The 14,903-nt window shown below is 42.0% G+C and overlaps 1 protein-coding gene across 3 annotated transcripts; it reads left to right on the plus strand.

Annotated features, from left to right (window-relative positions):
- Window positions 1-2,103: 2,103 nt before the first annotated feature.
- MRPL27 (mitochondrial ribosomal protein L27) lies at window positions 2,104-13,765 on the plus strand. Of its 3 annotated transcripts, none has more exons than XM_081317993.1 (4): window positions 2,104-2,211; window positions 3,952-4,074; window positions 8,887-8,954; window positions 11,230-13,765. In XM_081317993.1, exons 1-4 carry the CDS (start codon window positions 2,157-2,159, stop codon window positions 11,434-11,436), a joined length of 453 nt encoding a protein of 150 aa, XP_081174119.1. In that variant the 5' UTR covers window positions 2,104-2,156; the 3' UTR covers window positions 11,437-13,765. The 3 variants fall into 3 exon arrangements, with proteins under 3 accessions (XP_081174119.1, XP_081174118.1, XP_081174120.1); XM_081317992.1 differs by lacking the exon at window positions 2,104-2,211 and adding an exon at window positions 2,245-2,320; XM_081317994.1 differs by lacking the exon at window positions 2,104-2,211 and adding an exon at window positions 2,398-2,454.
- The last annotated feature ends 1,138 nt before the right edge of the window (window positions 13,766-14,903 follow it).

Here is a 14,903-nt window from a genome sequence, read left to right on the forward strand (position 1 = left end):
TTTTTGAAGAATTTCTTATGAGCTGTTGCATATGCTCTATTTCTGACTCCTAAAGATTTTGACATTTTCACAAAAGAGACCTTTTCTCCATGAATAGTTTTTCCCTTATGATGCTTGATCTATATAGCAGTATTTCTCAACTTTAGAAACTTTAAGCTGGAAGGCTGGGGAAATCTGGGAGTTTAAGTCACACTCATCTGGAAACTCTAGGAAGAGTATACAGAGCAGACCAACAAAACTGATTAGGGGACTGGAGGCTAAAACATATAAAGAATGGTTGCTGGAACTATGTCTAGTTTAATGAAGAGAAGGCCGAGGGGTGACATGATAGCAGTGTTTCAATATCTCAGGGGCTGCCACAAAGAGGAGGGAGTCAAGCTGTTCTCCAAAGCACCTGAAGGCAGGACAAGAAGCAATGGATGGAAACTAATCAAGGAAAGAAGCAACCTAGAATTAAGGAGAAATTTCCTGACAGAACAATTAATCAGTGGAACAACTTGCCTCCAGAAGTTGTGGGTGCTCCAACACTGGAAGTTTTTAAAAAGAGACTGGACAACCATTTGTCTGAAATGTTATAGGGTTCTTGCCTGAATAGGGGATTGGACTAGATAGCCTCCAAGGTCCTTTTCAACTCTGCTGTTGTTGTTATCTTAAAGTTGCTAAGGTTGAGAAACACTGGTCTCTAGTAAGAGTACATGCCTGCTGTCCTTTTGCATGTAACCAGTGGCGTAGCGTGGGGGGTGCAGGGGGGGCCAGCCGCACCGGGCGCAACATCTGGGGGGGCGCGACCGGCGGGCTAGGGCAAGGCTACTCGCGAGCGAGGGGTATCTGTGCCTGCGCCGACACAGAAACGCTTCTCTCTCCGGGTGGGGGAAGGCTCGGCGGCTCCCTGGCTCTATATACGCCTCTGTATGCGCACGCCGCCGCGCACTCCCGCGAACGAGAAAGAAAGAACGGCAGCGGCGGCGTCTGCGAGCCTCGCCAGCGGCGGCATTCCTCGGTGTGGGCGTGCCTGCGTCTTTGGGTGTGAGGCTTTCGGAGAGGCTGCCTTTGGCTCCTGGTACTTGCAGCCAGTGTAAAAGAACAAGTCTGTGAAAGCGGGCGAGAATTTCAGGGGGGTGGGGGGGGGACGGGAGATCACGGGAGGCTCGATTCTTCTTACGCCAGGGGGGTGCCAGGCGTGCGGTGCGGTGCGAGAGCGAGGGGGCGCAAATTACTTGCCTTGCCCCGGGTGCTGACAACCCACGCTACGCCACTGCATGTAACAGTTATGGTTGCAACCCTATAAACACTGGATTGTGTATAAACACTGAACTGAGTAAGGCACACTGAACTGAGTAGACAGATACCATATAGAATGCATTGTAGAGCCATTTGCAGCTACAGCCCCGTGCAGGGAAGTGGATCTGTTCAATATACATACACATAGGATTAATTGCTTCAAGTTGCTGCTAGTGGTAACACTACTTTTAAACCAAAACAGCTAAAGATGACCTAAGCCTATCTCACTGATGGGGGTGAGAGCAACGATGAACGAAATATTGTGGGTTCATAACAAAATAAAGAAGTTATCAGATTAAGTTTATAATGTTGTCCAATGCCCAACTGTATACATGTTTATAAAATACCCCAAGCAAATCATACTTTTTAAATTTTTTTGAAACACTCTTCTGTTATGGAAAGATTCGTCTAAAATCTTATGATAACAAACAGCAGATTCCAGATTTGCTTTTAAACAACAACAAAAAAAGAATAATTGTACTATACTATACATAGGAAGGAAGGAAGGAAGGAAGGAAGGAAGGAAGGAAGGAAGGAAGGAAGGAAGGAAGGAAGGAACATTCCTCGAGACGAACAAAGTTCCTTTCCGTTTACGCAAACCGCCTTAAAATATGACCCAGCCTTCACCACGTGAAGTCGTGTGCTCGTCGTCTGAAGCCAGAGTTCTCCGTTTAGAAAATCATACGAAACGTTTCGGCTCTCACCCCATCGCTTCCAATCTCTTTGCAGCGAGACCCTGCACCTCCGAAGTCAGGCGCCGGCTCATTCTTTCAAACATTCGTTCAAATCCCGCGCTCTGTGCCGCCGCTGCTCCCGGACCCGGAAGTGTCGCAGGGCAGGACGGGGCGCTTCGCAGGGCGGCGAGGGAAGGTCAAATGGCGGCGCTGCTGGGCGGGCTATCCTTTTTGGGCTCCGGGGCCGCCAGGCAACGTGAGTCGGAAAGGTTGTTGGGAGGGTGGAAGCCTGACTGAGTTGGTGATGACCTCCGGGGAAAAGGCAGCAGGCGGTGGCAATGGAAGATTTGGAATGCAGTGTTCCAGTGTGTGAAGTTGCGGGCAGGAATTCAGCGGCGGGGGGGAGCGCGGGAGTGGGGAGGCTTTGCTTGGCGTAGCCAATCTTCCTTTCGCCTGCAAATGGGTCAGAGGGATATGTTCCTAGGGGTTCATGCACAAGGTCTGTTATCTTCCTTCACTGGTGTCACAACTCACAAAATGTTGTTTTAGCTAAATATGGAGATTCTCAGTCATCTAGGTCATAGTTATCCCAAAGATGTTTTAAAGAAGCTTCTTGGATGAGAACCGAAAGGTCTTTAAAGAAAAAGACCAGTTGCCCCGTGAAAAAGCATCGTTGGGATGAGGTGTTTTAATGGTGCTATGGCTAGGCTTCATCAGCTGTTAGAATCTAGTTTGTTCTGCCTTTTTTAAAAAAATTCTGGTACAGGTAGTCCTCAACTTACAACCCTCCATTCAAAGTTACAGCGACAGTGAAAAAAGTGACTTACAACCATTTTTCACACTTATGACCATTGCAGCATCCCCACGATCATGTGATTAAAATTTGGATGCTTGGCAACTGGCTCATATTTATGATGGTTGCAGTATCCCAGAGTTATGTGATCACCTTTTATGACAAGCACAGTCAATGGAGAAGACAGTTTCACTTTATAGCTGGGTTACTAACTTAACAATTGCAGTGATTCACTTAACAGCTGTGGCAAGAAAGGTGGTAAAATGGGCCAAAACTCAGTTAACAATTGTCTTACTTAGTCACAGAAATCTGGGGCTCAATTATGGTCGTAAGTTGAGGACTACCTGTACAGCAATCCCTCTCAGTTCTAGAAGAATGGTAAAGGCAAACCATGTCTGAAAAACCTTGCCAAGAAAACTGCAGGGATTTGTGCAAGCAGTTGCCAGGAACCAACACTGATTTGCAGGCACACAAACAGACTTAGACACATGGGGGAGAGTTCAGAGGTCATCTGCTTCTCCCCTATTTTTTGTTCTCAGGTCTGTGTCAGGTCTTTTTAAAGGAAAGGTGGCAGAAGAGCTCTGAAAGATACTATTGCATTGTTATTAAATGTCTAGCTTTAAAAGAAATTGAATTTCCTGCATTATCGTAAATGTATGCACTTAGTATAAAATACAGTCGCCTGCAGTTTGGTGGAGTTGCACTTACTATGGGTGCTGCATTTGGTTGCCAAGGAGCTGTCTTTAGGAACAATTTGACTGAATAATCGATAAACTTATAAATTAATAATTCTGAGTGTTTGATTGCACCTCTGTGGCTTGCCACTTTGCTACTTGCATGATTGCTTGCTTCAAATTCTGTAAAATCTACCTGTCCAGCATCCATGCCCTAAATAGGATGCTGAAGGTTACTACCCCAGAAAAGTTCAGAAATGTTTTGCTGTAGTTTGCTGCTTTATAGTTGTGGAACAATCTCTCCAACCTGAAATCTGGAAGATTGAACTCTCCTGATTTGTTTTGTTTTAGAAAAGCTGTTAAAACTAAACTTACTAAACTAAGCTGTAGTTATTTCAGATTGTCTTGAACGTGGTTTATGGCTGAATTGATTTGCATTTTGGACTGGGAACTGCTGGCTCTTAGCTTACAATTTTTATTATCACACTAATAATTGGAACCTCTTGCTTTCTTCCCCTTCCTGTAACAGTTTTGCCCGTTCCCACACTCAGTGCAATTGTAGTAAGGTTTGCATCCAAAAAAACCGGAGGCAGCACCAAAAATCGTGGAGGGAACAGAAGAGGGAAAAAATACGGCTTCAAAAAATTAGATGGTAAGTTTCTTAATCACTTTACTGCAGTTTCCTGTTTATTATTGTTATTATTAACACCCATGAACAACAACAATTGAAAAAAACCCCACCCCGGATTAATTTTCTTGCCCTTTGCTATCAAACATGGACTATACTGGTTGAAGGGCCATGCCTTTGTTGATTGAAGAATTTTTCCCTTCCTCTTCCCTTTGTTCCGTCCAGTTCTGCCATTTCAGCCATCTTTATTCTTTTTAATTTTGGGGTTTTTTTGTTTTTGAATATTTTTACCTATTTGTAAACTGCCAGAGCTGCTGGGAGTTGGGCAACAAATAAAATTTAATGAAGTATTGTTATTTTCATCTGTTCACACCAATGAAGTCACAGCTGCTAGTTCTTTAGCTGGTATTGGCCTTCATATGCATCAAATCTTTCCTGAGGACTTAGGCCAGGGGTCGGCAACCTTGGCTCTTTTATGACTCATGGACTTCAGCTCCCAGAATTCCTGAGCCAGCCATGCTGTAGTCTCTAGGCCAGAGAGTGGCAACGTCTGGCTAGCTGGGGTATTCTGGGATTTGAAGTCCACATGACATAGCCAAAGTTGAACAACATTGTTCTAGGCCAGGGGTGTCTTACTGTCGGCCCGCAAGCTGGACACATCATGACAAAACCGCACCCACTCCACTGCGGCAATGGGAAAAAAGCTGTGATACGTCGTGCGACGTCATGTGACATTGCGAGTTTGACATGTCTGCTCTAGGCTGTTCTTGCTGGAAATTTATTTGGGTTCCGGTGTATAAAAAAGAGGAAGAGAAAAGCTGATCAGAACTTCCCTAGAGCAAATTGTTCCATTGGAATGAGTAATTTTCTGTCTTCAAGAATTAGTTCAAGACAGCAAGTCCCAAAGCTGTAATTATAAGGTGGGTGGGTGGGTGGGGAATGGCTTGCTTTGCAACAATGCCAGAGAGTTTCATTCCATTTCCTCAGCATCATGGTTTGGCCGATTGCCCTGCAGAAACGAAAGCATTGCCCAGTCTGTGCCTATGCTGGCTCAGGAATTCTGGGAGTTGAAGTCCACGAGTCATAAAAGAACCAAGGTTGCCGACCCCTGACTTAGGCTGTTCTAATGTATCATATGTGCAGATTTAAGCAATGTGGCTTTCTGTAATTGACAGATGGAAGTTTTGTCAATGCATTGACATATTAAGTACCGTTTACTATGGTTTGTTGCACAGTCAGCTAGATTTGGCATTTTTAGCCCTCTGTTGATTCCCAAGGACCTGGGTTAGGGAGGTGTTATTTGACAGTATTAAAGGTATTGTTGCAGGATGTAAGTTGTTCTAGTTAGAACCAATTGCCTTTTGTGATTGATGAATATTATTTGGGCATCTGGATATTTCTGTATTATGCCTATCAACTATGACACAGCCAGTAGGTGATAGAACTGCAATAGTTTTGAATTCTGCCTGTTTATTGCAGAATATGGGTCCACTATTTAAAATTAGTGCTTACATTCTGTACATTTTTCTTTAGAATGTAATGTGGGGGGTGGGAATACAGTAGGGAGAATCTAAATAAATTAAGTGAAAGGTTCTGAGCTGTCTTATCAGGCTTACATAACTGAAAAAAGTTGCTGATTATTCTTTTATGCTATTGTTGATTGTTGGTGAGTAAACCTGACTGATAAATGGTGTCATAATTGTAGCTAGTGGTAAGTTATTGGGAAACCAAAGGGAAGATGAGGATATTCAGTAGAGTCCACATTTTGCAGAAGTATCCCTCCAAAGCACCCCCAATAGCAAAAATACGTTTTAAACCAAAAGCCCTTAGGGGACAAAAATCTCCCTTCCAACCCTGTGATTCTGTTATTCTCTGATCATGTCCTAGAAATGGGTGCCTTTTATGAAGTCCAGTGTGCAGTGATGTATTTGTTACTCTTTATGTTACTACAGGGTTCATTCCCATGTGTTTATTGAGAGAAGGAAGAGTTTGGGAAGAAAGGAAATGAAAAAAATAGCAAGGATTGGCTCCAGATCTCCCCCCCCCCCCAAAAAAAAGCAGTGCTTCTCAACCTCAGCATCTTAAACTGTGGATTGCCTAGGGAATTCTGGAACAACTTAAAAGTGGCTGAGGTTGAGAAATTTTGTTCTAACAGTAAGAGGTTGAGGACTGATATCCGGATGTGGGGAAAAAACATAGCTTGAACAGTAAGATATTGAAGAGCCCAGATGTGGGGGAAAAAATAATTGTAAGCTTTTTGGTGTGGGTTGCTTTTGAACAGCTATGCACACATGAAGCTTTAAAGGAATATGCTAAAAAGAGTTTAAACTCTAGCCTTGATATTAAGGAGACTGGAGTGGGGGGGGTAGGGAGTCAATAGTCCCTGTATTTCTCTCCCCCCCCCCATGATGATGACACCATAGTGTGATGATACTTGCCTCAGTTTTTACGTTTTAGGGCAGCGTTTCTCAATCTTGATGAATTAAAAATATATGGACATCATGCTGGCTGGGAAATGCAGGGAGTGGAAGTCCACATATCTTAAAATTGCCAAGACTGAGAAATGCTGTCTTATATAACACCTTCATTAAGCCAATTGAAAGATCACAAAAATGCAGGGTTTGCAAGATCATCTACTGCAGGGGTGTCAAACTCAATTTCATTGAGGGCCGCATCAGCATTGCGGTTGCCCTCAGGGGGCTGGGTGGGTGTGGCCTGGGTGGGCGTGACCTACTGGGTGGGCGTGGCTAAAGTGCGTATGGCCTACTGGGTGGGCATGGCCAGCTCTACATCGTTCGCATCAAGGGTGCCTATGGGGGCCTGGGCAGGAGTGGGACAGATCTGAGGGTCTCTGGCAGGAGGAGGGTCTCTGGGCCAGGGCCAAGGCAGTGGGGGCCATTACCTCACTGTTTCCAGGATGGCTTCGCGGGCCACATTAAACCACTTCATGGGCCGGATCTAGCCCCCGGGCCTTGTGTTTGACACGTCTGATCTACTGAAACTAAATTCAAAGATTCAAGACTAATGAAAGGACCTTGTTCGCCTTGCCTGTTCTTGGAATAATCTAAGTCGGATCAGATGTGCTTCTCTCTTCAGTGGACCATCATTGGCATGAAATATCAGCTGTAGATTGGACTGTGGCGCCAGAAAAATATCCCAGAAGAAGCTGTTGCCATATTCTGTATTGCTCATGTAGTTTTCTTGACAAAATGTACCTGGAGTTGCTAGAAGTCAGTTTTGACTTGAGGAACGCCTTCCTTTTTAACAAAAAGTATGTTAATTCCAGTTAAATTGGAATATGCTGCAGTCAAATTGTCATGGCTAGAGATTTAGACCACTGTAAAAAGGTGGTTAGATTAGTGTTATTAGTAGTTACTAGACAGCTTTATAAGAGACTTTGTGGACTTTCTATGTGTTAAATACAATAACAGATGGTAAACAGAGAGATTTGAAGAGGGATGTTTGGGCTAACCTATTGACTTTTTTTAAAAAAAAAAATTTTAACATATATATTATGTTCAGAAGTTGGGTCGATTTGATTTTCAGATAGAGATCCTCTCTTCTGGAATATTTGTTTATTTAATATAGTAATCTGGTTAAATAGGGTTGGGAAGGTTTATAACTATTTGTAGACCCGTTATGTAAAGGGGAGGAGAATTTATTGATTCTTTTAATTATTTATTTTTTCAGGATCCAGTCAGGGTGGATTCTTTATGTTTAATATTAAATTTATTTGATATTTGGATCATTTTCCCCCTTTTTGTATACATTTTTTTTAACTTTTTGTTGTTAGTGTTGGGATATATCTTTTTCTGTTTTGTATTTTATTCTTGTTGATAAAATAAACTAAAAAAAAGTAGCCAGACCAAGCCCTGATAACTTCCAAAGTAAGAGTCCCCAAAACATCAAGTTACAATGCTTAGTCCAAGGCAGACGAGTCATTAATATGCTTCAGGATATGAACATTCTGGCCCTGTAAGGATGCAGAAGGCATTCCCTTCTGCATCCTTACAAGGCCAGAATGTTCTACATAAGTTCTGTAGCCAGATCCCAGATTTCTTCATCCTTCTCATACAAATACAAAACAATTCAGTGTTATCATGGTTCTCATATGGCTGTCTAAACCTCTCCATGGTCAGATGACCAAAATTTGGGTGCTTGGCAACTGGCAGGTATGGTTGCAGCATCTCAAGGTCTTGAGATTGCCATTTGTGACGTTCCCAGCTGCCTTCTGACAAGCAAAGTCAATGTGGGAAGCTGGATTATTTTAACAACTACATGATCAACAACTGCAGTGATTTGCTTAACAACCACGGCAACAAGGTTGTAAAATCGAGGCACAAGTCACTTAACAGCTGTCTTACTCAGCAACCGACATTCTAGTTCCAATTGTGTGGTTGTAAGTCAAAGACTACCTGAACTTGAATGTGGATTCAGGATTACCGAAATGGAACCCTTTTCCTTCTTTTTCTCTTGGTAATCTCAAGATGGCAGTCTACACTAAATGGAGAGAGTATTTGGTGAATTAATGTATGAATGAGGAAATCTTTAACTTAAACTGAGGCTCTTCTGATAAATCTGTTGAGAAAATACCTTGGATATGTGTAGGAACAATGTTACTGCTAGAAAGCCTCAGCCAATCAGATTAAGTAAAATCAGGGGTACGACTGAAGGCTTGAGTCTCAGATCCTTCACCTTTGACCTCTTCTGCAATGGGCCCCATTTCATGAGAAGGAATGTTACAGAAAGTTGTTCTGTCGTGCTCCATTTGTATTCAGCTAAAATGCACTCAAGCTGTCTTGTTTCTGAGGTTTAATTACTTTAACTCATTTACAGGACAATTTGTTCACGCAGGCAACATATTGGCCACCCAGCGTGTGATTCGGTGGCATCCGGGAGCTCACGTAAGATGTTCTCTTTGTTATTTCAAATACCACTTAATTAAGACTTGATTCCATTTTTATCAAAGCATCTGTTTCCTTGCCTTATTCTAAATTATCCTGACATTAACCATTTTTCATTATGGTCTGCCAAACCTCTTGGCCTCATTTTTTATTATTTTTCAAGATTCTTTCTCTCAGCTGAGACAAGAATAAAATTCTTTTTTTGATCTCTCTTGCTATGAAAGTGCCGACATTAATAACCAGAAACTGGAGCGTCTCTCCCACCCTGATTAGAGTTTCACAGAACCACCTCTTTATATTTAGTAAAAATCCAGACCCAGTATAGTTGCCATATGAAATACCAGATTATGTCAGATACACTGGAAACCCATCTTCATAGCTGGGAGAAAAAACCCTATAGCAGTGTTTTTCAACCACTGTTCCACGGCACACTAGTGTGCCGCGAGATGTTGCCTGGTGTGCCGTGGGAAAAATTGAAAAAGTCGAAAGATTTTTTTAAAAAAATGTCAAATTTTCGCCCACTAGGCAGGCGCCAGACTGTGTCCTGGGTATGGGGGGGTGGGGTTTTGACTCCGCCCTCGGCCAGCAGGGGCGCCGATTGGCGCTCCTCAGGGGGACACCCTCCACTTTTCTGATGTCTGGGCTGTGATTGGTCCAGACTCTATTTTGACATTGCTCCCATTTTCCACTACATATCTGTGTGAGATGAGCTTTTCCAGCATGATTGCTATAAAAACTAAATACAGAGAGAGACTGAGAGCTGTTGACGAAGAGCTATGTGTGTGTCTTTCTTCGATTCCAGCCAGAATATCAGCTTTGTGTTCAGCCAAACAGGCCCAGGTTGCGCACTGAATAAAGTATTTTATAATTTTTCATATTTCTGTTTACTTACTATTTCATAATAAAGTAATTATAAAATACTTTCTTTGTGTTTATTTGATTCCTATTCAAGAGAATTACTTTATATATAGTCAATATAGGCACAGAGTTAAATTTTTTAACATTTTCTAATGGTGGAGTGCCTCGTGATTTTTTTCATGAAACAAGTGTGCCTTTGCCCAAAAAAGGTTGAAAAACACTGCCCTATAGAATACCTGAGGTGAAGCAAGAGGAACACAGGAAAGCGCATTGTGGTGCATTGGGTGACTTCAGATCACCCGGGAAGGGGGGGGAAATCAAGTTGTGGAAAAGGAGAATAATCAGGCATTTCTTTATCTTGATCTATAGCACAACTTGCATATATTTTTGTAATCAATGCCTTCTAAGGAGAAATGCTTGCTTACCCAGAGGCCAAGTCCATCCCACGAAGTAACTGGGCAAAATGATATCATATAAAATTGGGCTTGCTGGAGATACCATCTTTAAGACTGAAATTATCTTCAGCCATTTCTGGGTGTGAAGAAATCAACTCTCGCCCAACATTTTTTGGGCTCACAAGCTGACATTTATCTTACTCAGCTGGCATCGAACCAGATTTAGGCCAATGGGTTGAACTGTGACATTAGAACTCCAAAACACACCATCGGCAGTTGGTGTCAAGAAAAGATGGTGGCACAAGGAGCAGATGTAATTGGCTTGCAGAGAGACAAATTACTGAGGGTGAAGGTTCATTCTCCGAGCTTGTAGGTTGGTTTCTGAACATTTTGTTTACCAGGCTAGGTAACATCTTCAGTGGAGTTTCACGGGTATCGGTGTCAATGTTGTTCTGTTCACCTCCCAGTGACCCTGACCTGAGGTAACCTTCCCATCACAAGCCTCTCACTGAAGACCCTCACTTGACATACCCACACCTGAAGCCCTTATAAACAATACTGACACTCCCTAAACTCCACTGAAGATGTTACCTAGCCTGGTAACAAAATGTTCGGAAACCAAGCCACAAGCTTGGAGAATGGACCTTTACCCTCACTCGAGCTACAGATATTTGCCACTATTGCAAACAAATTACTTGCTACATCCCATGAACCAGGTATCCCAGGTTACGAGTGTAAACCCTACCAGAGGAGGGATTCTGAATTTAATCTGCAGAAGTGTCTTTTGTTTCTGCAAGTAATTGGAATCCTGCAGCCTCACTTTGACATCTTTGCATTATGCTGTTATCATTCTGGTGATAGTGATGTCTTTCTTGCACAAGCAATTGTGCTTTAGCACACAATTGGCAAACTGTACCAGTGTCTGAGATCTGCTAGCAGTCCCAGTGATAGGCGCTGCCTGCACTCTGATCCAGAGGCAGCTGTTTCCTTTCTTTAATTATGATTCTGTTTCTCTGTCCCAGGTGGGGATGGGCAGCAACAAATGCTTGTATGCTCTTGAAGATGGAATTGTGAGGTTCACTAAAGAAGTCTATGTACCTCCTGCCCGGGGCCAGGAAAGCCGAGAAGTGATCTGCCAGTTGCCCAAAGGAGCTGTGCTATATAAAACTTTCATCAACATTGTTCCTACCGAAGAAGTGGGAAGTTTTAAGTTGATCACCATGATCTGAGAGCTAGTTCTGAATGACTTGTTTAGTCCTCTGCAGCTGGGAATGAAGCAATATTTGGAGCAACTATAGCATATCATACAGAGACATGCTTTTAACACACAGCTCTGATGTGCTGCTGATGAAAGAAAGATTGATAGTATTTTTTCCCCCAAAACACAACTGTAGTACTGCTGCTGCTCATTTCAGAGGAACTACTTCAAGCTAATTCTTTATTCTTGGGGTAAAAGCAGATGCTGGAGGTAATTTTCCAATTTAAGAGTGTCCTTAAAGCATTCTCAGCAAATTTTGTAACCAGTATGTCTACCTACAGACATATGAAATTATTTCTTCCCAACTTCAGCGTGTCACAATCTGTACACACTGTAATACCATTACTTGTACATTATGCCAATGTATGCACACAATAAACTTTTGCAGTGTTGCTTGCTATGTACCAAATATGTGCAGCTGCTATAGATGCAGTCTAGCAGGAAGTTCCTATCCCAGCTTAATCCTTATCCAATGTGTCAAAGTAGTAATCAGTTTACACAGCAATTTTATATAAAATGAAATTTCTTTGGTGTTGGCTTGGCTTAGTGCATCCATTAGTGTGGATCCAGCCAGGTGGTTTGAAAACCATAGATTACATGTGAACCATAGTTATTACTTAGAACCAGGTATGGTTTCAGTCCCAGTTATATAGCATATGACTTATTTGGGAAACCTTTATAACAATACATAATTCAAACTTTATTACAACAAAAGGAGGAAGCAAGATTACTTGATTGCTTAGACTAATTGCAAATTTGACTTTTATGGTACCTGGGCAGAGCTTGGTCTCTAGATAATTTTTCTGTTAAGACTCATTACTTTGAAATCTTGCCACTATTTAAAAATCATGTCCTTAATATACAACATTGCAATTCCAGACCTTGGATATATGTCTTTGTCACTGTGACCAACTGAAACAGGTGACCTGGGAAATGGTCCACAGACCAGGGATAGGCAACCTCAGGTCTTTTATGACTAGTGGACTTCAACTCCCAGAATTCCTGAGCCAGTATAGCTCAGCTTGGAAACCTCTCCCTTTTCCCTCAGCATGGCTGGCTCAGGAATTCTGGGAGTTGAAGTCCACAAGTCATAAAAGAGCCAAGGTTGCCTACCCCTGGCATAGACAATCAAAATTATAAGGGATTGGATGAAATTCCACAGCAAGGTCTTTGTTTCAGCTTGCTTTCACCCATGAAATCAGAAAACTTTAATGCCTGTTCTAGTACATAGGTGACAACCTACCTTGACCATTAGCCACATTTGCTTGGGCCTAAGAAGAGAGTGCAAATTTAGGGCTTGTCTTCACTGGGAAAATAGTCTAACCAGCCTGTACTGTATAGTTAGAATATGAAATGCAATAGTGCTAGCTTTCATATGCATTACAGGCCCATTTTTTTCATGTTTCAATGACAAATGCATAATCATCAGATTCACATATCCCACTGATCCCAAAGCAAACAAGCCGCATTTTGATGGTGTTCTGAGAACTCAGTCAATGAATGCCATGGCTAACACTATATGAGGTGGGTTGTTTTAGCAGATCTGACGTAAAAATAAGTCTGGCTGACTTGACATATCCCATCAAGCCAAAATGTGATTATTCGATAGGTCATGGTGACTGGCTTCATATTCCAATCTGAGTTGAAACTTGTTTATAGCTTAATGCAGTGTGTGAAGCCAACAAACTGGAGGCCCATTGGTGCTAGCAATGTCCACTCCCTAATCACCCTCATTTCCTTCTGTTTTTTACCTACAGATACGTAGCTGTAGTTCTAACTAAAGTTCAAGTAAATCATTCAACAGGCTATGGAACTCAAGACAGTAATTAGCTGTATAAATACAGCATGTTAAGCAGCAGTGTGATTTCTTTGATTTTGGCTAATTGGTTCATGGCCTGTTTACAAACCATGAGTAAAACAAAGGTTTCATGTATGAACCAAGCTGTTAAAAGAAAGCCTGCTTGCCTTTAAATATGAAATACAGTAGTACAAGTACACTGTTTGGGGGGGGGGGGTAGGAGCACAGAAACATAAATTTACTAAAGCTATCTCTTTTATGTGTTAGCCATATCAAGTGTTACATCAACTGTCCTTAAAATAAAACCTTAATACAAATATACCTGAACTCACATCTGTTCTTTTCAATCTCACAGACAGGAAAGGGTAAATAAGTAACTTCATTCTGGTAGCTTACATGTTAGACTGTAGAAGAAATCCCAAGCATTTCCCAATTAGATTAATTTTCATTGATGGCATTAGGAACATTTGGAGTGATTATTAGTCAAACAAACAAACAAAAACCTGTCCCCAAATCCAAACAAAAAAAAAAACAGATTTAAGCTTATCAAGATTGTCTGAGCTCCAGCTGACAAGTAGAATAAACAATTCTGGTATACATGTTAATAGCTAAAGCTTCCCTTCCAGGGAGATTTCTACATTTTGACAGGTAACCCTTTAATCAGTTATGGCTTAGCTACAAAACAGGCTATTTGTATTTCAACTGGGGAAACATGAGACATAAGTGCCAGACTTGTCTTCTGCTTAATCTCTGAACTTGTCCGGATCTGCAAAATGGCTCCCACCCTTCAAAAGGAGAAAAATAAATCCCACCAGAATTTGTCCGAAGAGTTCATTCACTGGTATAGATTGATGAAAATAGCCAGAGGGTAAAATACATTCATCGTGTCACTTAAAGCCCCGAATTGTGTTCTGTGGATATAATTCTATGACAGCAAAAAGAAAAGAAAATGTTCAGGTAAGTATCTTGAAAGTTTGGCAGCTCTAACGTACTTTTTTTTAAAAAGGGGAAGAGCTGCTGTACATTCTCTGAAGGTGGTCTTTGAACTAGAAGCCTTTCTCTGTCTTTAAAAAAACAATGAGGGAAGGTTCAATGGCTTTGTCTAATGTTTAGCTTCTGGGGATCAAACAAATTCCAATGTTTTATCTGCTTGACTTACTCCTGCAGCTAGAAGAGCATCTGGAGATAAACTTGGAGGTAGTCTCTAGGCCAGAGAGTGGCAATGTTTGACTAGCTGGGGAATTCTGGGATTTGAAGTCCACACGACATAGCCAAGGTTGAGCAACATTGCTCTAGGCCAGGGGTGTCTTAACTGCCGGCCCGCAGGCCGGACACATCATGACAAAATTGCGCCCACCCCATTGCCGGCAATGGGAAAAAAGCTCCAATACATCGCGTGACATCACATGACATTGCGAGTTTGACATGTGCTCTAGGCTGTTCTTGCTGGAAGTTTATTTGGGTTCCAATGTATAAAAAAGAGGAAGAGAAAAGCTGATCAGAACTTCCCTAGAGCAATTTGTTCCATTGGGATGAGTAAATTTCTGTCTTCAAGAATAAATTCAAGACAGCAGTCCCAAAGCTGTAATTGTAAGGTGGGTGGGTGGGTGGGTGAGAATGGCTTGCTTTGCAACAATGCC

Source organism: Vipera berus, assembly GCF_964194415.1.
Source record: "Vipera berus genome assembly, chromosome: 2".
Classification (NCBI taxonomy): domain Eukaryota; kingdom Metazoa; phylum Chordata; class Lepidosauria; order Squamata; family Viperidae; genus Vipera; species Vipera berus.